Here is a 22493-nt window from a genome sequence, read left to right as displayed (position 1 = left end):
CATGAACGTAACAACTGAACATGCCTAATTTAATACAACCCCAGTGTATTTTATAAACTGGCAGAATCTGTTTTATAACAATTCACTATCCAAAAATCTGGGGAGAGCTTATCCCCAGCACCACCAAAAGTAAGTTAAAACAACAACAAAAAAAGAGAAGACTTGGATCCTTTTTCTAAGGGTTGAGGTGAAAAAAATACATAGGCTAGCCAGGTGTGGCGGCGCATGCCTGCAATCCCAGCACCCTGGGAGGCTAAGGCAGGACGATCACAAGTTTGAGCTCAGGCTGGGCAACTCAGAGACTCTGTCTCAAAATAAGATATGAAGGGCTGTGGATGGTTAAGTGCGAAGGCCTTGGGTTCAATTCCCAGGACCAAAAACAAAAAGGTGGACAGGCCACAGCTAGGGTGGCCTGGACCTCCATACTAAAGAATCTGTGGGTCTAACCCGTAAGTCACTCCAAATAGCATCAACAATAGGCCATAAATAAACAATATAATTTGTAATTTTTTTTCCATAACTATTTCAAGTCTTCCTTTTAAAAAAAAAACATTTTTGTAATGCTGTGCGTGCTGGCACAAGCCTGTCAACCCCAGTACTGGGGAGGCTGAGGCAGGATTTTGTTTTTTTTGTTTTGTTTTTGTTTTTTTTTGGTACTGGGACTCGAACTCATGACCTCGTGCTTGCCAGGCAGGCACTTGCGCCACTGAGTTATATCCCTGGCCGTCAGGAGGACTGTTGAGTTCAAGGCCAGCCTGAACTGCATAGTGAGACCTTGTCTCAAAAAAAAAAAAAAAAATCTGTGTGCTCATGCCCAGACCTCTTGGATGGTCCAGCAGTGGACTTCCACCTCCCACCTTAGCGCCTCCCGGCTGGGCCGAGATGGCAGATGAAGAAGTCAGCTGCTGACCCCCGTCTCCCCACTTCTCAGTGCAGTGCCAGGGCCAGTGCCCCAGGCTTCCACATGCTCCAGGCAGGGGCAGCTCAGCTGCCAGTCTAAGCCAGGAGCAGCAGACAAGAGGGCCCAACGACGGGCACAGTGCCCTCAGCAAGCGGCAGGCGGGTTCCTCACATCCCCCGCATGCGCAGCCCAGCCCCACAGGCTGTGACTGACAACCCCACGCCGCGAGTCCCGGTGGACAGCGGGCAGCCATCGGCCTCCAGCATCAGGAGGACCCAGCAGCGCCTACAGCCTCCCTTCCCACCGCATGTCCTCCCTTCTCCTACGCCCAACGCCACCACAGTAGGTCTGTAAGTCAGACGGTCCCAAACCAACTACTTCCACAGCGCAGGTGCAGGGGCCACAGCTGCACAGACCTCCTGAGCCAAGCCACTCTCAGCAGAGGACCGAGGGTGCACACAGAAACCCAGGCTGAAGCTGCATGTGTTTTTCCAGCAGTTTTATTTCTTTAACATCTTAACAAAAGATCTCCAAAGTTTAAAAAACTTTTGAAAAATACACAGTTTCATATTATTTACAGAACGTATGTGTACAGCTTCCAGTATCACGGAAACGCTGCTGGGTCGGAAACGCAGGGACTGTGGGAGTTAGCACAGGCCCACGGCCGCTCCTCTCACTTCCGCCCCCCGCCACCTCGGGTGTGGGACTGTTAGGCACCCGAGAGGCTGGACGCGATTTCAATACCTCTGTCCGGGTTATCTTACTCATTTTCCAACTTCTTACGTTTTCAGTGTCTTTACTTCACCCACAGCTAAGCTAACTTTGTTCCCATTATTCTACATGACCAAGTAGTAACCACACAAACTGCTGCCGCACAGATTTAAAAATCACACAACCACCCGCGGCCACGCTGGGTAGGAGATGTGTAGGATGCCTACCTACTCCCAGGAAATTCGCTAGGGGCTTGTGAGCAATCTACAGTCTACTTAGGGGTGCCAACTCTTCGGTTTCCATGCTGGGCTGTTTTTAAAAAAATATAAAAAAGACTGAGAGTAATAATTAATTTCTTATAAATTAATCAAGAAATCTAAGATTAAAAATTCTAAATGACAGTTTTACTTGTATTTAAAAATACATTTGGAAATTCCGCGTAGGCCCGTGATCGAGCTTCTCTCCGGCGCACACTGCGCAGCGCCGACGGCACGGCTCGCTCTGGCGAGTCCCTCTGCGAGCGCAGCACCAGCACAGGGAAGCGCCTGTAGGTTTCCGCCGGCGCCGCCGCCACCGCCGACGTCTACCGCCTCCTTGCTAACGTGACAGGTGGCCTTCATCTGTCTTTTATCACCTGCACAGTTTTCCGACCGTAATGGTAATAACTGTAAGCTGATGCGGCTGTGGTGAAAGCTGTGAAACACCTTTGAAGGAAGGAAAGACCCAAGAATTCACTGTCCAATCTAGAAACCAGCGAGACGCATGTAAAAAATCTATTTAAAAAGCGAAACAGGTTGCATGATGTTTTAAGTCAAGCCCGATCCAGGCACAGGCGGGCTTGGGGAAGGTCCCTCCGTCGCGGGGACAGAGCTGACCTCCCCTCCGGAGCTGGGGCGGCTCACCTGGGTGGCAACCCCAGCCCCGCGGTTTCACTCTTGCCCCGCTCCTGCCTTCTCCCTCCGCCTCCTCCCACCACGCCCTCCTGCCTTGGAGCTGGCTGACCGTGGTCTGTAACCCTCACCTAAAGTTAAACTTCTGCTCCCTGAAGTTGCAGGTGTCCGATGTTCGGTCCAGGTGACGGGGAAAGTGACCACTACAGGCTGGGGGCATACGCTTTTAACTACAAAAATCTAAATATACAGCTTTTCTGTAAGACTGAAGGAAATTGGTGATATTAAACAAAATTTAGTTAACAAGTCCTAAAAACTAATGGCAATACTAGTAACTGCCATTTTTACCTAGACATTATTCTAGGCGTCTCAGGTTCTCATTTCATCCTCATCCACCTGCTGCACAGATGTGGGGCAGAGACCCGGTGACCACGCAGGGTAACAAGCGGCTCAGCTCGGCTCTGAGGCCATGTGCTTTCCTTTGTCCACGCTGCTCAGAAGATGGCATCCCATGTGCACAGCCTTTGAAGACTCAGGCTGAGTCGCTTTACATCCTTCCCAGCCCTTTACTGAACATTAGGTGTACTGCCTCAGGTGCCACTGCCAGCCAACGAGGGTCAGCAGCAGCGTCTGTTTATCCCAGACCTGCTCCTGCTGGCCTAGTACTCCAAATTCACACATGAACCTATGAATACAAGTGCAGGAAGTGCTGCTTCTTTCTCTCTCCTTCCTTCCTACCTTCCTTCCCTTCCTTTTCTTTTTTCCTTTCCTTTTTCTCCTCTCTTTCTTTCTTTCTTTTTGAGACAGGGTCTCAACTCTGTAGTTGAGACTGGCCTCAAACTCACAGAAATCCTCCTGCCACAGCCTCCCAAGTGCTAGGTTTAGAGGCTTGGGCTGCCACACCCACCAGGAAGTGCTATTTCTGAGTTATGTTGTTTATGAGGAAAGTCAACGAAGGCAAGCTGATTAAAAAAATACTGTCAAAATAAGTAGGTAAGACAACTGTGAAATGATTAAGGAAATACAGTGAAAGATAGTTCCTACACTCACTGCTCTGCAAATGTCTAAGGTTCCTGCAGCACCTTAAGCCAGCAAAAACTGAAAACCAGAAAGCTTGTCTTATGGATGTAATTTATTCAAGAGTGAAAAAATTCTCCCAGTGGACCTGTCAGCCAAGAAAAAGCCTTCATTCTGTATCAGAAAATAGATGAATTGCAGTGAAAATAACCATACAGAGACAGAGAGATGTATTTTAGATTAAAACAAAAAGTTCAGAGTATTGTCATTTAAAAAAATCCTTTGGCTTCACTGAGTTGGATTAACCAACCTCTTTCTAGACTGTATCAAGCACCAAGTTTCATTACAGTTATGTATGTACCAAACAAAATACAGTTCAAAACTAGCATGGCACATTTTGAACAGAGTTTGGTTGGAAGTAGCATACTGTTTTTTGGTTTTTTTGAGACAAGGTCTCACCATGTAGCCCAGGCTGGCCTCGAACTCATGGCCACCCCCCTGCCTCAGATTCCTGAGTGCTGGAATTATAGGTGTGCGGCCCCCCCATGTGGCATACTGTTAAGAGTATAAATAAGTACTTAGCGTACTAAAATAAGATTCTCGCTCCTCTTTCGCTCCCACTGCCCCCCTGAACTTGGCTGGTTTCCTCCTTCCCTACCACCAGCCTCCTACACCAACTGCTAAGGATCTGCCTTCACCTGGTGCCTCCTATACAAAGCTCACCCACCCCCATGGCTCCAGTGCTGCCTGCTTCCTGAAATTATCCCTCCTCTTCCTACCTGAAACCCAGACACACTAGCAGTACTCTTTCCCGTTCATCTCATGAAAGTGGACTTCTACACTTCACATTTGGTAGGAGGTGTCTGAAGAATGGGACCAGCAATCAGCCACAGCTTTGTCCTCCAAGTGTACATGAAACACTTGACTGTCACAGAGCACCACTGTTCTGATACTCTCCAAGAGTAACCCTAAACTTAGCTTACCACAGTATCTGAAGATAAATGCTGTCAGCATAATTGAAAACTGGAGCTGCCAAAGAAGCTGCTACCAAGATTAACTGGACCGCTGTGTTCACCTTTAAAGAAAGAAGAAATTATAAATGGATAGTGCCAACTGGATCCTATTCAAAGCTCTCAGACAAAAGCACAGCCCACCCCAACACACGGGGCACACCTGGTGCAGACGTGCAGCACCGACGCTGGAGAAGCCGCGTACATAGGGGGACGGGGAACGCTTGACAAGGTTTCCCCTCACTGTCCCGTCTCCACAGCTGCCCTCCAGCAAGGATAATGACAACAGGAAACACACACATGACCACTACTATGAACTACCGCGAATAATTCAAAAATGCAGCACCCCCGCCCCAACACTTGGTTGTGTAGGGGGCTGAACCTAAGGCCTTGCACTTTCAGGGAAGAGCTCTACTGCTGAGCTACAAGCCAGGCCCCTTTCCATTTTACATTGAGAGAGCGTCTTGCTAAGTTGCCCAGGTTGGCCTCAACCGTACTATCGTCCTGCTTCAGCCTCCTGGGTGGCTGGGGTTATAGGGGTGCACCATCTATCTGGCTTCTTCCCCGTTTGTCCATTGGGCCACTAAAGCCGCCCTATGAATATGGAAGTACTCAAGCTGCCTCTTTCTAGGTGAGATGATGTAGGCAACCTGCCTGCAGTCACAGCAGACTCCAGAACCAAACCTACAACCCCACTCCCTGTGCCCTTCCCTGGAGGCTGCCACGCCCTGTGAGGCCAGATCACTGAAGTGCATTCCTCTCCACAGAAGAGCCTGGGGCAACGTGGGGGTCTCCCTACCCTAAGAGACAGCACCAGGACACAGGCAAGCAGGACTAATGCAGCACTTGCGCCGGACAGGGAAGAGGAAACAGGGGCCCTGATGGGTGCAGAGCAGCACTGTGCTTCTATCGCCCAGGAGCACCCGAACGACAGGGATCCCACTTTGTTTTTGAAAGTGAATCACACAGCCGAGTGTGGTGGTACACGCTTGTAATCCCAGCACTGGGAGGCTGAGCCAGGGGCCAAGCTGGACTACACAGTGAGTGCAACACCAGCCTGAGCTACATAGTGAGACCCTGTATCAAAAAACCAAGAGAAGAGAAACCACTTGGAAGAGATCACTATGTAATACAACAAGCACTGTTAACTTCCTACCACTCTGTTTGTAACTCTGTATTGTTTGTATTGCTCTTTGGCTATTTTGTAAATGGTTGTCTGTTAATGTTTTTCTCCTTTTATTTTTAAAATAAAAAAAAAACCCAAAAAACCAAGAGAAAAGAAAGTAGAAAATAAATGACACAATTTACAAGACAAAGGTATGTCTGATGCATTTGCCTCTCCATAAACCACTTTTTCTAGTGCTATAAACTGCTGTACTTGACACAAATATAAGGCCCTGGAGGTCAAAAAAGCCCTAGGCATGGAGATGAAATCCACCCCCAGGAGTCTCCATATAGGGCTACGGCTGTTCTGTCCCTAAGACGATCAGGCCCCCCGACCTGCTAAATTTCTGTCACAAGGGACAAGACTCACAGACGACCCGAACAAACTTATCAAGACCACTGGAAAAAGACAAATACAGTGGTAGCTCGGCTCACGAATCAAATCAAACTTCCCCATACAGTCAACACCGAACCTGACGAATGAGTTTGATTCAGTTCAAATCATGGGAAAGAATCAAGCTCGTGAACCAAAGCACCAATGTATGTCTTGACAGGCGTTAACAGTACTTTTCCGTGTGTTCAAAAACTGACATACAGTTATCCTGAAAACGACTCCGGAAAACAGAAGCGCAGCAGCTGGCAGTAAGGAAACCCTTCGATCCCTTTCTACTGAGCATTCAATTTTAGAAGTGAAAGGCCTTGGATGTGATGTTTTCAGGCCAGGGCAGGACGCGGTAAAACCACAGACTCTTCCTAATCTCTGCACTTTAATCGGAAGTGATTACATCTCATCCTTCTTGAGGTGTTCCCCACTGTTACGGCTTTCAGGCTTCCTTCAGCCTGCAGGCCAACACCGGGAAATGCTGGCAGACAGGGCCGTTGAAGCTCGGAGGACCAAAGAATTTGGCTAAATTTATCCGCCCTACCCAACTCTTAATCCCCACTAGTCAATGCACTTAATTTGTTCATGTTCACAGTTGCTGCTGACTGAGGTTCACATTCATTACAATAAAAATTCACCAAGAACAACTTAAAAAGATAATGCGTGTCTCTTACCTTGCTGATGAACGTTGGTTTTAACCTAGCAGTAGCGTAGCAAGGATTGAAATACTTAGCTAGTGTTCTCTGGCAGAAGACAAAAAAAAGATGGTTTCAATTTATTGTTTAAATTTCAAACAAACATCTTGTTATTACATGTAAGTGACAGTTCCCAGTGTTCACTACACACCTGGCCTCATGCTAGCAAAGGTCTTTCCATGCATCTTATGATGTGAAGTAATACAATCTACAGTCTATATAAATCATAGGCAGGTTACTGAAAACTATTCTTTAAAATTTGTAGATTTTTTTGTGTCTATAGCTCAGTGGCACAAGCACCTGCCCGGTAAGCCCAAGGTCCTGAGTTCGATTCCCAGTACCAAAAAAAAAAAAAAAGTCCTATAAAATTCTAATGCAACAGCTATCATAAGGTTTCCTTGATCACACTTTTTTTTGTTTTACTTTTTTCCCCAACTCTTTTTAGAAAAAACGAATTCAGGTCCCAGTACAGTTTTTGCTTTTTTGAGACAGGGTCTTGTTACTGGTAGGTAGTCCAGCTTGCCCTTGAATTCCTGATGTGGCCCAGGCTAATCCCAGACTTGCAACTTTGCCTCTGTCTCCTGAGGGCTGGGATTACAGGTGTGTCCCACCATAGCTGGCAAATGCAAAACTCACTATTTCCTTGTACAGATTAAAAACAAAATGAAAAATACTGTTCTACTTTCAGTGGACTGGGAACAGAAAGTTTATTATGCAATGAAACCATGAAATACAAGCATATCATCCTGTGCTTATGCACTGTAACTTTAAAAACCAGTTATAAATAATCTGTAGTAGAGGCTAAATAAGACAACATGGTTAGGAGCTTTGTAAACACCATAACAGTGTGCTGCTAGGGGTCAGGCCTGTGGGGCTGCGTTTCATGCGTCATCCACTGAGAAGAATCAGGCTTAAAACAGAAACATGTGATCCCAGCACTCGGGAGGCTAAGCCAGCAGGATCGCTGTGAGTTTGAAGCCAGCTTGAACAATATAGCGAGACCCTGGCTCAAACAAACAAACAAACAAACAAACAAACAAACTTGTCTTAAATGATGACTCGTGTTCACTAAGTAACTGAGTGTAATTCACATAGGAGGACAGTTAACTTTTAAAAATTTTGGTAAATGAGCAAAAAAAAAACTGCCAGGAGTTATTCCCCAAAAGTAAAACAGTATACAACACACTAAATATTTGCTTTTTCTTAGCTGTACGTACTAAGGGTATGTTTTTGAAACAAACTCACCGGTGTTGGGAGAGTTCGATATCTGACATAAAAAACAGCAGCAATCAACATTACATCTCTTGAAATTATCATATAAGTAAGTGGAACTGAAAATCAAATAAAAAATAACGTTAATGAGAATTTTGAAAATTACTAACACACACTGACTACAAAAAGTCTCATGTAGGTTTACACAAACTGATGCGTCCCAGAAGTGAAAATCACATACTGACGATGTTTCGGGTCCTTATGGTGAACCACTGGTCTTTACGTTCTTTTTAATGGAAGTGAAGTGCTGGACCAGGGCTTTGGGGCCTAGGATTGCCTCCCAGAATACCAATCTTCTCACCTCTTTTACTCCTCTTTTTCCTGCACACATCTTACAATGTTTAGAAGCTATTATTGTAAGTAATACACTATCAGTCTGCAGATACTCATGTCTGCTCTACGCGGTCCCTTCCCGCTCCGTTTCTGTTACTCCTCAGCTTTGCAAATTTGGAAAAAAATCACCATGCTCATTAGGATCAAATGAGATGAAATGAGGGTTAAGAAAGGTGTTGGAGGGCTTGGGTTTTTCTGGAGTCTCAGGTGCTTTATTTGCTTCTGAATTTTAGGCTGTTTTCCGAAGAGTAAAATTTACTGTACATAGAACTTGTGGAGAAAGAGAAACATTTTCATTCGTATCCAGCAGGTTCCTACCCAGGCAACTATTGTTTCTCTCCCGGCCCAGGCAATCAATGAACCCAACTTGTCAACAGCCTGCTTATTACAGGTTGAATACTCCCGAACCAAAGTGCTTCGATAAGAAGTTTTCAAATGCGAGTTTTTTGATTTTGGAATATTTGCTCAGACTTTACCAGTTGAGCACCCCTAATCCAAAAATCCAGAATCCAAACTCCCAACTTTTTTTTTTTTTTTTAAGAGACAGGGTCTTGCCCTATAATTCAGGCTGGCCTTGAACTCACAGCAGTCCTCCTGTGTCAGCCTCTCAAGTGCTGGGATTATAGGTCTGTGCCACCATGCCCAGCTAAAATCCCAAGCTTTTAGAGCTCAGTGTCACTAGGGATGCTCAACCTACATTCATTCCTTAGACCTGCACACAGTCCTGCACCATAGCCAAAGGGCCTGCTCTCTGCAGAGCAGGAAGGGGCGTGGCAGGGACCTCTTCACTTTGACTTGGTGCTAGAGAAGCTTTATCCACGAACCTACACCTTTGTAAAAAAAAAAAAAAAAAAAAAAAAAAAACTTGTTTTTTTTGGGGGGGGAGTCTTTTTGAGACAGGGTCTCGCTATGCAGTTCAGGCTGGCCTTAAGTTCACTTTGTAGCCCGCGCTGGTCTCGAACTGAAATGCTCTTCCTGCCTCAGCCTTCCCAGTGCTGGGATTACAGGTGTGCATCACCACATCCAGCTTAAAAAAAAAAATTCTTAAAGGGAGGGGAAAATCCTCTGTTCAAACACCAATCGCTAAAACAAAAGGAGCATATCCATCCCTTTCATAATACTGTCACATAACTCTTCCACGAGTCACCTGAGGTATTTATCGTACTCTCTGCTGACAATACGTGGACTCTGCAGTGTGAATGTAAAGCTCACTCATTCAACTTCCGATCTCTGCCACCGCAGCTACTATGTAAGTGCTGACCCCTCACTGAGCCCTCTGCTTACGCACTTGAGTGACAGCATTTGGAGTTAAAAGACAGGACTGTATTAGCCAAGCTAGAAAACTGCATGCCATGATTTTTTTTTTTTTTTTTTTTTTTTTTTTTTTCTTCTGGTACCAGGAATTGAACTCACGACCTTGCACTTGCCAGGCAGGCGTTTTGCCGCTGAGCTAATTCCCCAGCCCCGCAAGCCATGATTTTCAAAAGCATTTTTTAACCTACAAAACAGACTTTTTAGCAATCATTAGCTGGTAAAGACTAACGGCAATCATACATTAAAAAGCAGTGAACTCATGCAAGTTACAGCCCGTGTACAGTAACCATGATGAAATATGGGATATGGTCTCTCTGCAGGAATGGAGACCTATGGGACTCAGACCAGGCCTGGGACAGTGCCCCGGGCCCCAGCACAGCCCTGTGCCCCAGTCTTTCGAATCTCTAGATTCGCTTTACCATCTGTATCCTGCAAGTGGATCACTTCATAATCAAACATTCAATTCACTAAGATACAATTTATATGCGCTTCATGGCACGACTCCAAGAGAAAAAGCAAATCAGCTGCAAAGAAAAATGGTGGAAATCCAGATACATGAGAACATTAACACAGTCTCCCCACAGCTGACAGCAGACCAAAAGGGTGAAAGTCATAAAGAAACAGAAGACACACAAGATTGAAAACTTGATTGACGGACACATACAGAACATCAGGGCCAACCACATTGTATGAGACACAAGCACCTGAGGAACAGCTGCAATGCTTACAAAATTCAGACTTCCTAGGCTGAAAGACTAAAATCACAGAGCATGTTCTTTCAACATATGGCTTGAAACCAGTAACAAAAAGATATCTAGGAAATCCCCACAAACTGACAACAAATTAAGAAATGGTCTCTCTTCCTCTCTCTCCAGCACTGAGGACTGCACTTGGGACACTGCACTGAGCTACATCCCCAAGCGTCCTACTTTTATTATTCTATTCTATTCACTATGGTCTAGTCAGTTTAGTCTAGTCTAGTCTACTCTATTTTTAGACAGTATCTTGCCAAGTCAGTATGTCACCCAGGTTATGCTTGAACTTTTGATCCTCCTGCCTCAGGCTCCCACACTGCTGGGATTATAGGCATGTACCATTTCAGCTAGCTCATTATTATTATTATTATTTTGTAGTGTTGTTGATCAAATCCAGGGCCTTCAGCTGGGAAGCTCTCTTCCAATGAGTTACTCTCCCAGCAAAAGAAGTACTTATTATTATAACCAGATACATTAAAAAAAACCCATAATGGGTTAGAGAAATATACTGGACAACTGACAAAAGCACTAATATCAACATACAGGGTGAGGGAGGCTGAGCTCAGAGGACACAAACAGGCACCCATGCAAACCTTAGAAAACTGAAAGGCAGTGAATGAGCGAAGTACAGCACCAGCACACCTGCAGCATCACAGGAGCCACATGCACCTAACACGCAGCCAGTAGAACTGAGAGGTGCAGCAAGTGCCAAATAAACACTGCCATTCAAAGCCTGTGTATTTCTTACTCTTAATTACACAGGTGGCTATTTTATTTCCACTACTCAAAACTGATCTAAAGAATTCCCAGCCGTATGCAGTGGCACAGGCCTCTAATCCCAGCCACTTGGGAGGCTGAGGCAGAAGGATCACGTTCAAGGCTAGCCTGGACTATATAGTGAGGCTGTCCCAAAAAACCTAAAGGGCTAGGGACATAAAGGGTAGAGCACCCTAGATTCAATCTCCAGTAAAACACACACACACACACACACACACACACACACACACACACACACACAGAGCAAAGAAAGAAAGAAAGTTAATAAATTATAAACAATATGATGCCATTTTTCTGTAATGCAGATGAAATGGTCAAATTCCTAAAATAAATCACAAGTTACTAAATGGTCAAAAGAACCTGAACCTGAGTCATCCTGTAACAAAGAAAAATGAATCAACTATTTCAAAATTCTCCCCTAAAGAAAACCACAGGCCTCAATGACTTCAACAAATTCTATCAAAATGGAAAATCACTACAATCTCAAACACCTCCCAAGAACGGAAGAATAAACAAAATCCCCAGCAGCCCAAGCCTAACTTGTTTTATGAGGGTAATTTTAACTTGCACAAGGGGGTGGGGCAGCACCCAGTGGCCTTGCCCCAGTAAATGTGTCCTACGTGCTGGGATGCCACGATGCTTGGAAAATCCTGGGGCATAAGACTATCATAAATTTGATACTAACCCCTAGCAAGAATATTTGGTGAATTACAGGTCAATCTCATGAATCTGGATATAAAATTTTCCACAACATACAATCAAACCAATTCTAGCAATATCTTTTTTTTTTTTTTCTGTCTTTTTGAGACAAGGTCTCGCCATGCAGTTCAGGCTGACCTTGAGCTCACTTTGTAGCCTAGGCTGGTCTTGAACTCACGATCCTCCTGGCTCAGCCTCTTGAGTTTTTTCCAGTACTGGGAATCAAACTCATGACCTTGCGCTTGCCAGGCAGGCACTGTGCCACTGAGCTAAATCCCCAGCCCCCTTAGCAATATCTTTATAATGCATCATGGCCAGTTTGATTTATACCAGGAATGCAGGTTATTTTAAAACCAGAAAATCAATTAATGTAAAAAAAAAAAAAGAAAGAAAGAAAATATCAATAATGCAATTCACTACACATTAATAGCTGAAAGGGAAGAATGACTTATCCATGATAACATTCAAACAGTATTCAATATCCAATTGTAAAAATACCAGATAAGAGGGATGGAGGAGGGAAGGAGGGAGAGAAGATAAAGGGACCTTAATACCTGGCAGCTCCTCATGAGGAATGTAGTCGTTACATACTGCAAACGTACTAAAAAAAATAAAAAGCCTCTGAACCAACTCCCAACTGAAGAGACTTAACCTGAAGAAAGGAATTCTACAAAACCCCTCTATAATGCTGAGAATGGTGGCACATGTCTGTCATCCTAGCACTTGGGAGGCCGAGGCAGGAGAGGCCAGCCTGAGTTATATAGTGAGTTCAAGGCCAGCTCAAACTATACAGTAGGACCCTGTCTCAAAAACAAAAACAAAAAAAACCCTACAGGAATTATCTTAAATAACAGTGAAAGGTTAAAAGCTTTCTCTATGAGACTGGGAAGAAGACAGAGACCACTTCGCAATAACTGTATCATACAGTGCAACACAGTAATATAAGAGAAGGTAAAAGGATCGGAAAAGAAGAATAGTATAGTGCATAACAGGATGCAGGAAATCCAACAGAATTTGTACTAGAGTAAGTTCTGCTAGCTATGTAAGTCAACTTTAGAAAGAGGACATCATTACAAAATAAATTTTTAAAACTACCAATTATAGGAGTATAAATACTATGAAGTACATAGGAATAAATCTGTCAAAAAAAGTATTACCTCTCCAGAGAAAACTATATAACTCTGAGACATAAAGACCTGTGCTTTGGAAGGCTTATTACTGAAAAAAGTTAATTCTTCTAAATAAATCTATAAATTCATGCAATTCCAATAAAAACCACACACATACACACACACACACATACCCCACACGCAAACATGTCTTTTTTTACAGTGATATTAAGACTTTTAGCAAAGCAACGCTAAAAGTGGTTGTTGGTACAATGGCAAATGGTGTGTATGGCGGGGAGACTTGAACATTCCAGGGAATCTGGAAAAGGAGTATTTTAAAATAGAAAGTGCTGGAATAATCAGGTATCCATGTAAGCAGCTAGCAAGTAGTTTTTTAGACAGATGTAAAGAAATAAAAACTAAGAAAAGAAGTCCCTAGAGATTTCCAGTACAAAACACAATCACATAGAAGTATCAGAACTGCATGAAACTTCTTTACAGGGTGATGGAATCTGGATGGTTGTAGAAGAGAATCTTCAAAACTCTGAGGGAAAATGATCTACAGTTGAAAAATTACACCAGGCTCACTGCCCATCACGTATGGAGAATAGAATAATGATGTTTCACTGTGTTTTTGTTTTTTGTGGTGCTGGGGTTCCAGCTCAGGGCCCTGGGCACGCTAAGCAAGTGTTTTACCACTGAGCCACACCCCCGGCCATAAGACATCTCAGATGTTCGAGACTCCAACAGATTTGCCGCCACACTGCACCCTTTTAAAGAAAACTGGGGAAAGCCAACACCAAAAAAGCCCAGGAGGACCAGTTAGTGGAGAGGAACACATGGGAGCCCGGAAAGAGATCAAACACAGAGGGCAGTGAAGGAAAAGTCCAACCTGGAAAGCAACTACAATACCGGAAACCTGAAATGACCTGGCTAATCTGATAAAGCAACGCAACGAACACAATGTAACTCTACCAAATAAATGAGAAGCATGACCACACACACACACACACACACACACACACACACACACACACACACGAAAAAATACGCATTTTGATTGTCAAAAGAATGTTCCTCAGGTTTTCTCTAAAAATCATTTGTAAACACTAGAATGAAAGAATCAGCCCCTAATCATACATACACCCCAATTCCCTTTCAGATCAACACATAAAATTTATTTTAGCCGGGCGTGGTGGCACATGCCTGTAATCCCAGCACTCGGGAGGGTTGTTTCAAGTTCGAGAACAACCTGGGCTACAATGTGAGCTTGACAGCCTTCAACTGTATAGTGAGACCCTGTCTCAAAAGACAAAAATACATAAATAAAAAATAAAATTTAGTTTAAAGTTTGGTTTGAAAATTCATGAGGACAAAAGGTAGGAGAAAAAGAACCGCAAGCCTGAAGGGACTATACTAGGCTGACACAGCCCTGAGTTCCTCCCTACCAAATGCCAACAGTGACACCCATGGGCCACAAGGCACTTCCTGGCTTCTCAGATCCCTCTTCTAACCTTTTTTTTCCCAGTACTAGGGGGTTGAACCCCTGGCTAAGCACCTGCTCCACCACTGAGCTACATCCCCAGTCCTTTTTTTTTTTTTTTTGGTTTTTCTCTGGTACCGGGAACCGAACTCACGACCTTGCGCTTGCCAGGTAGGCGCTTTGCCACTGAGCTAAATCCCCAGCGCCCCCCCGTCCTTTTTATATTTTGTTTTGAGACAGAATCTCACTAGGCTGTCCAGGATAGTCTAGAACTTGCGATGCTCCTGCCTCAGACTCCCAAGTAGCTAAGATTAAGGAGGGTGCAGCACCACTGCTGGCATGTTCTCTACACTCTTGTAGGAAAGTTATTTAATTTTTTAAGGAGAAAAAGTGATTGAGAAACACAACTGAAGCAGAAAATGAACACCAGTAAAACACATGCAGGACACAAACCAAAATATCCTAAAATGTTGTTAGAAGATATATATAAACTACACACATGATTTGAAAATTGTGCAATAGTATAGTAATAATGATGAGAAATTTTACAGATGCCTTCATGATTTCAGTTTTCACTATGATTAAACTGTATTTAATAAAGATAAGCAGAGAGTTAAGTTAAACTACAGTATTTTCAAAAAGCTTTGCCCTAAAAATCATATAAATAGCACCAAAAGATTGTAGAGTAATATGAATTGGCACTGTGAAATATTTTAGTTTTAAACAATCTTACTCAGAAAACTGCTTCTACAAGTTGTGACAAGGACATAAACTTTTGAAATAACCAACTAGTTCAACAGTTTAAAATTAGAAAAACAGTTCAAAGTCTAAAAATGTTTCAGGAACAGAAATTACGTCTCTCAAGAGAAATCCTAAGCTGACCGATGTCAGTGTCCCTATGCTATTCAAAAAGCACGCATGGTGACGTTCTTACCTGGAATAAGATCTGCATAGGTCAAGCTAACATATAACACACTGATAAGTATTTTATCAGCAAGTGGATCAAGAGCACTTCCCAAAGCTGATTTTTGATTGGCCCAGTTTCGAGCAATAAATCCATCCAACTGAAAATAGAAGTGTTTTTTAATAAATGTCATGATAGGAACAAAGCAGGTATCTTGATGCTTACGAGACATAAGGGTAACTACATTTATAAAATGCTCTGTTTCTTACCCCCGTTCTCATTCCTTTGGGATGCATTTAGCTTCTAAATTAGCAACTGTTCACAAAATAGCTTCACATTACTTTTTCTTTTTCCCCAAGGCCTTCCATTCTTTTCTCACCCTTTTCCCCGTGTCCCTTATGCAAAGAACCCAAACACAAGTTCAGATGTAAGGAACCCATAAAAGCCCAGAGAGCATGACTGACAGGGCCCCGGCCTGCTCTCACTACAGCCAGGACAGCTGCTTTTACTCACACGGGTGACTGCACTGGGACAGCCCAACTTCTATTACCTCCTGCCTACATTTCCAGTAAATGACCCAGGTACCTATATGGCTCTGTGGTTTGTTAATTGAAAAACTTACTTTCCTCAGTACCACTATTCATTCTATGTTCTAACTGTATCTGCATTACCTGTGTTCGGATGAAAAACTCAATTCTCTGCACCTGCCCTACTTAAAATGTTACTAATTACTTGTTTTTATTTCTTATTATTGAACAAATTGTACTTAAAAGCAGAGGTTGCAACTGGCTGCCAATGGCCAAAGGAGCCTGCAGCCTGGTTTTATTTGGTCTGCCAGAACTTGTAAAAATAATAACTGGTTGCCAACATTTATGTATTCACAATCGTGCCATAAAAATCCAGATCTAACACCAACCAAAAGGGAAAGATGTGATCACCCCAGGGACACAAAAACGATGGAACCCCACAACTACCTCTTCCCACCCAACTGCGAACAAGTCTGGCTTATCGCAGTCCTCCTACCCGGCTTTCATTCGTTTTGTTTAACTTGATGCTTCAACAAATGTCTGCATTTTCTATTCCCATTTCTAAGGAAAAGGATGACAACTGAGATGTATCTTACACATGGTCTTTTTACAGGCCAAGGCCTCTAGTTCTCCAGTTTTCCAATGCATTAAAGGAAGCAACAGCAGCACAGGCCAGGGGTTAAGAGCTTGGGACTCCAGCAGCACAGAACCGGTTCAAGTCCTGCTCTGTCACTTACTAGCTCTGCAACACTGGGCAAATTCTTTGGCCTCTTGCAGCCAGAGTTTCCTCATACTGATGCAATTGGAAGACTATTTCTCTCTCTCTCTCTCTCTCTCTCTTTCTCTCTCTCTCTTTCATTTTTTAAGAAAGGGTCTCACTATGTAGTTCAGGTTGGCTCTAAACTCATGGCAATCCACCTGTCTCAGCCTCCCAGGTGTTGGGACTAAAAGCGTGTGCCACCACATGTTGCTCTATTTTCTTAAGGAGAATAGACGAGACGCTGTTTAACAGAAAGTGCCTAGAATGGGCAGCCCAGGACTTGGAAGGCCCAGCTTTCAGTTCAGTTTCGGTGTCAGGGAATATAACCCCCTCCTTTCACCCATCACTGCCCTCTGCCCTCACTGCTCCCGGAACTCACATGGGATTCCAAGGTGTCCATGTGGCCACGCTGCAGACACTCACTGTGCACACCCGACTCCCTCTCCTCCCTTTGCACCTGCACAGCCCGACTCTCCTGCACGCCAGGCCCGTCACAAACTGCACGAATGGCTGACTGGGCTCACGTCATACCCACGACCACGAATCTCCCGTGGGCACTCAGTACCCCTGGCAGCCCGATGCCAGCCGCTCTTCTCACTCCTGCCTCATTCCTCCCACCCCCACTCATTCTAGCCCAAGACCAAAGCTGTCTTATCCTCCAGGGGGAAGGAAGATCATCAGCACTTCCTGCATCGTCACCGGCCAGCGGTGCTCCGCTGGTCTTCCTGCCACCCTCACCTGCGTGTCTGCCTCCTCCATTTCTCCTGCACCTGCACTCTCTCTCCTTTCCCACCCTTTATTAATCAGCTACCAAAAAAAAAAAAAAAAAAGACTCCAGTACTCGTGTGTGTTGGTCTCTCTCTGTCCTCTCATTTCTAATTCAGGTTGGACGCTTCCCCTAGCCCTGGCCATCCGTGTCCGCACCGCTCAGCCTGCAGCTCTGCAACGACGACTCCAACAACACACTGCTGTACGCAAGCGTCCAGCTGATGCCTCTACCTGACAGGCATCAGAATTCCGGGTATTTCCCCACAGCCTGTCCCACTCCAAGTACTGCCCATCGTTACGTCCATGTACTTGGCTTTTGGAAAGAGCAAGTAACAGCCTGAAGCTGGGTGCTTGTAATTCCAGCACTCAGGAGGCTGAGGCAGGAGGATTGCTGTGAGTTCCAGGCCAGCCTGATATACATAAGCAGGTTCAAGGCTGGCCTGAACTACACAGCAAGACCCTGTCTCAAAGGAAAAAAAAAAGAAGTAACAGCCTAGTGCCCCTACATGACTCCTCTTTCACTCCACAAAGCCAGTCCACTGCTGGTGCCAACACTGTCTTCAAAACAGTATCCCAGACCCATCCATTCCAACTCCACACTGCCCCTGACACAAGCCCCCAGCATCTCTTTACCAGGTGAGCCTCCTCACCAGCTGCTCTGCCTCTACACTAACCTTTGGTCGACCCACACAGTGCTGTCCCACACAGTACAAGCCACACCCTGCTAGCGGGCCACCTGCTCAGCAGCCAATCTGTTTTTTTTTTTTTGTTTTACTGTTGTCTTTTTGAGACAGGGTCTCACTATGCAGTTCAGACTGGTCTTGAACTCACAATGATCCTCCTGGCTCAGCCTCTTGAGTGCTGGGATTACAGGCATGCGCCACCACACCTGGCCTCTGCAGCCAGTCTGGAAGCACCAAAACCTCTACGGAATAAATGTGAACTACGGTGTCAGATAACTTAGGTTTTCATACAATCATCTTAAGTGTTCAGAAAGTTTGTTAACAGGGCTGTCCAGTTCATTAAACACTGCCATCGCAGGTCACAGCTAACTCCCCTCAAAAACAAACTAGCAAGCCGGGTGTGGCCTGAAATCCCAGCACTCAGGAGGCTGAGGCAGGATGATCGTTGTGAGTTTGAGACTAGCCTGGGCTACAAAGTGAGCTTAAGGCCAGCCTGAACTTCATAGTGAGACCCTGTCTCAAAAAGACACACACACACACACACACAAAAGTGACTTCAGTAGCTAAAAATGTTGGCTGTAAAGATATTTTATTATCGGCATAATGGCCTCCCACAACTTGGAGACCACACTAGTAATCAGTGGAAATCTTCAGGCTTCAGAAATAAGAGCAGCACAGAAGAAAGGCAGTGGGATCGCCAGCCTGGGGAGAGAGTGGTGTCCTCCGGAGAAAAGCAAGGGCTAATCTGAAGGGCTGCACTTGCTGCACATTTGGACAGGCCACCATCAAATAGAGCAAATGCTCTCTTTTTCCCCTTCAGAACCTTCAGTCAATTCTCTATTGCTCATCAACACTGCTGCTACTGGGTGGGCAGAATTCTGTTTCTACAAACCTCAAAACCAGTAGCTGGCGTTACAAAAATGCTGTACCACTCTTATTTCCAGGAAATCAGTTTCTCTCTATTTTCACTAAACAACTATGGAGCAAAGCTTTTCACACATACATTGGATTGAAGAGGCACCAAATAATTATTGCTGGCTCAGGTGCTCACATGATCTCAACCCAACCTTGCCCTGGTTTGAAATGTTTCCTTTCCCTTTTCCCTACTTCTCAACTGTTCATGCAAGGCTTGTACTTTCATCAGCCATTTCAAACCCTTTTGGAAACCAAGCAGGTGGTAAACAGAAATAATGTCACGCATGGTGACAGCGGGCCAGCCACAAAACTGATGTAGCTCTCTGCTATACATCATTTCCTCAACACATAAATAGCTCTCCCCTCCCCTACAGCGGAAAACCAGCTCCTTGCAGATCACAGTATTTTTACCACCTCAAGCAGAAAAACAGTCTCACAGCTTCTCTCCATTATTTTTATCTCGGAAGTAAGCACTTGGGTGTTGGTAATTTCTAAGGGTATTTCTTTTGTGAAGACGTTAAAAACCAAGAGTGAAAAATCATTCCCTCCTATGCATCCCAACAACTCTCGCTTCCTCCCTTAGATCACAGCTGCTGCTAAAGATAAATCCTCACACCAAATACTATATCAAACTCCTGAGCATCTCTTCCCAAAGAAAAGCTGACTAAGGCTGTGCTATTTATTGCAGGGCATAGTAGAGACCCTGTGATTTGGAAGGAAGAAGAACAAGACTGCATTTACAACTTACCAAATCAGTGAGTCCAGCTAAAGCAAAAACTCCTAGTGCAACATTAAAATCTTCTTCAATAATCAAATAGCCCAAAACTGGGGCCAAGCCAATCCTTGTCATTGACAACATATTTGGAATTGTCCATGGATTTTCATACTGAAATACAAAGACAACAAAATTTGAATGAAATACCGTAAACTCGTATTAAGCCTTTGGTACAGACTTCATTAAAATTCAGCACTTTTAACATTCTTTTAAAAATGAAACTTCTGCTGGGTGTGGTGGCGCATGCCTGTAATCTCAGCACTTGGGAGGCTGAGGCAGGAAGATAGCTGCAAGTCTGAGTCCAGTTTTTTTTTTTTGTTGCTTTGTTGTTGTTTTTGTTTTTCATTTTTCTTCCCGTACCAGGAATCGAACTCATGACCTTGTGCTTGCCAGGCAGGCGCTTTACCGGTGAGCTAAATCCCCAGCCCCATTGAGGCCAGTTTGGACTACATAGTGAGATCAAGGTCAGTCTGAACTATATAGTGAGTGCCTATCTCAAAACAAACACAAGCAAATGAAACTTCTGAACAATCTTAAGTAGACAGAAATCTAGAAAATGTAGGAAAAAAGCACCAAATTACCAACCTCCCTTTAGCTTGAAACATTTCTTGCCAACAACCTCTCTCCCTTCTCTATACATACCCATCCAAAGGATGCTCAGTGCCATACAGAGTCTATGAAGTTAAGAATGAGAAGGAAAAACTGATTTCATTGTATGACCTCATGGCTAAGTCAGAATTACTGGAAGAAAATGAAGATGGGAATAGAAACTAATGTGTTTGAAAATAAAGCTAAATTGAGTACATCTGTTCAAAACAGCCATGGAAATGTCAAAGACAGCCAACTAGAGACTTCCACAGCTGCCACACAGGGGCTTTGATTCCTTGAAACTTCATCTAGAGCTGAGCTGGAGGCTGGAACTCACAGAAGGGCTCTCTGACAGCTGAGGAACCACATCTGATTCTGACAGGGTGATTTCAACTTTAGCAAGCCTCACCCTAGCGGAGCTACAACCTGCACAGCACCCACAGAGAAAGCAGCAAGTAAATGTCTCTCCACTAAACTTGGATTTTTTCCCCTCCATGGCCAATTCCACCCCAAGGGGCTCTCTCTTCAAAGAACTAACCCTACTTAACCTCTTTTAAAATTAGTAACCGACTTGCCTGAACCTTAAATTAGTAACCTTTTAGGAAAAGAAGTGGCAGAGTTCATTTCTGAAGACACTTTTTAAAATTCCATGAGGCATCCTGTAAGAAAAAGTATTCCCTAAAAATACCAAGCGTGTGTTTATAAACAGAACTTAGAAAGACGGCACTTGAGTTCAGAGGTATAATGCCATGGCTGCTGCTGGACGGGGCGGACACGGCCTCCCTAAGGTACTTCAAACTCTCCCTTCCAAAGAAGCAATACAAACCTCTACCGTGGGATCTTTTACTGAAAATAGAGCCACTAAATATAAACATACGAAAACGGTCTCAGAATGTATTTCCAATTCAAGTTCAAAGGATCAGAGTGTCTCAGAGTCCAGAGGGGGAAAAAAAGATTAATCTGTTGACTACAAGTAGTACAAAGAAAGTCAAATACTGTACTGACCCGCTGTTCGCAACTCACAGGAGCGGCAGAGGAAGGGAAAAGCAGTTGAGATAACAAAGCGAAACATCAGACCGTACAGCCCCAGAGTTAATCCCAGAACTATCTATGGAGCCAAAATTAAAACCAAGGTTGCCAACAGCCACAATGTTACATCTGAATAAATAGAACAGAGCGTTGTTGAACAGTGACAGTTCCCTTGAGCTCCGTAAAAACATTTCAGTTAAAGTATCTCACCATTTTTAATGATTAAATTTGTCAAAGTTTCAAGGTTAACATTAGGAGAGCTAAGGCAGATTACCCAACCAGATAACCTGTGGCATACTCGACCAACTCCTGCGGCTCCGGGAAGGACTTCGGCCGGAATGGCGCAACTTCAAAGCACCCAGCAACCAATCCCCAACATGCTTTAGCTACTAGTGGAGCCGAGACCCCTGCCAGGATGAGGCCCCTCAACCCATGCTGTACGCCTGCGGCGGGCAGGACGGGGCCGCTGCAGACCTAACAATTGAAGATGTAACAATTGCTTGGTCTTCTACCATGACATCAAAAGCTGTCCGGACACGGACGCGCCGGGGTCTTCCGCCGGGGAAGGGTTTCTACAGGTACGTGGAAGAATATAGCACTTCCGTTAACCAAGAGTGGCTTTTTTTTCTTTCTATAACTGGGAACTGAGGGGCCGTTCGCCACCTAAACTAAGTAACTGTCCTTCGTCCTCATGCATAAGGTCACCACAGGTCACAGCGTGGGGATCCAGACCCGCACAAGCGAACACAAGGACCAGGCCCCTTTTTTGTGCCTATACACAGGGATTCGCTTCGGAAACTTAGACTTTTTTTAAAAAAAATTTTTGGTACCGGGATTCGAACTCAGGACCTTGTGCTTGCCAGGCGGGCACTTGTACCACTGAGCTGTATCTCCGGCCCTAGGCAGATTTAATACGGCGAGCGGAACCACGTTACCGCGGCGGCGCGCGGAGGAAAGGCGCGGGCCGCCTAACGGCGCCGGGCGCGCCGCCCTCTGTACCTACCGTGCTGGCGGCGCTCGCCGGGCCCCACC

At 44.6% G+C, this 22493-nt stretch overlaps 2 protein-coding genes across 5 annotated transcripts in view; one reads left to right on the top strand and one right to left on the bottom strand.

Moving 5' to 3' along the window:
- Nucleotides 1–1385: 1385 nt before the first annotated feature.
- Crls1 (cardiolipin synthase 1) lies at nt 1386–22493 on the bottom strand (the record flags this gene model as incomplete). Of its 3 annotated transcripts, XR_001233222.1 has the most annotated exon segments (8): nt 2224–2316; nt 2634–2742; nt 4503–4594; nt 6750–6818; nt 8016–8101; nt 15447–15576; nt 19818–19955; nt 22465–22493. XR_001233222.1 is itself a non-coding variant. In XM_005380850.2 (7 exon segments), coding segments are annotated over 7 exon segments (632 nt in total), but the record flags the coding sequence as incomplete, so codon positions are not given.
- Nucleotides 21760–22493, top strand: part of Trmt6 (tRNA methyltransferase 6) — a 56347-nt gene continuing 55613 nt past the window's right edge. For both annotated transcript variants that reach the window (XM_005380851.2, XM_013512262.1), the window contains exon 1: nt 21760–22039. In XM_005380851.2, coding sequence (XP_005380908.1) covers nt 21894–22039 — 146 coding nt within the window. In that variant the 5' untranslated portion in view covers nt 21760–21893. The remainder of the gene's footprint in view (nt 22040–22493) is intronic.

Source organism: Chinchilla lanigera, unplaced genomic scaffold (genome assembly GCF_000276665.1).
Source record: "Chinchilla lanigera isolate Chin_1 unplaced genomic scaffold, ChiLan1.0 scaffold00014, whole genome shotgun sequence".
Classification (NCBI taxonomy): Eukaryota; Metazoa; Chordata; class Mammalia; order Rodentia; family Chinchillidae; genus Chinchilla; species Chinchilla lanigera.
Note: the sequence above shows the minus strand (reverse complement) of the source record. Positions and strands in the feature narration are given on the sequence as shown.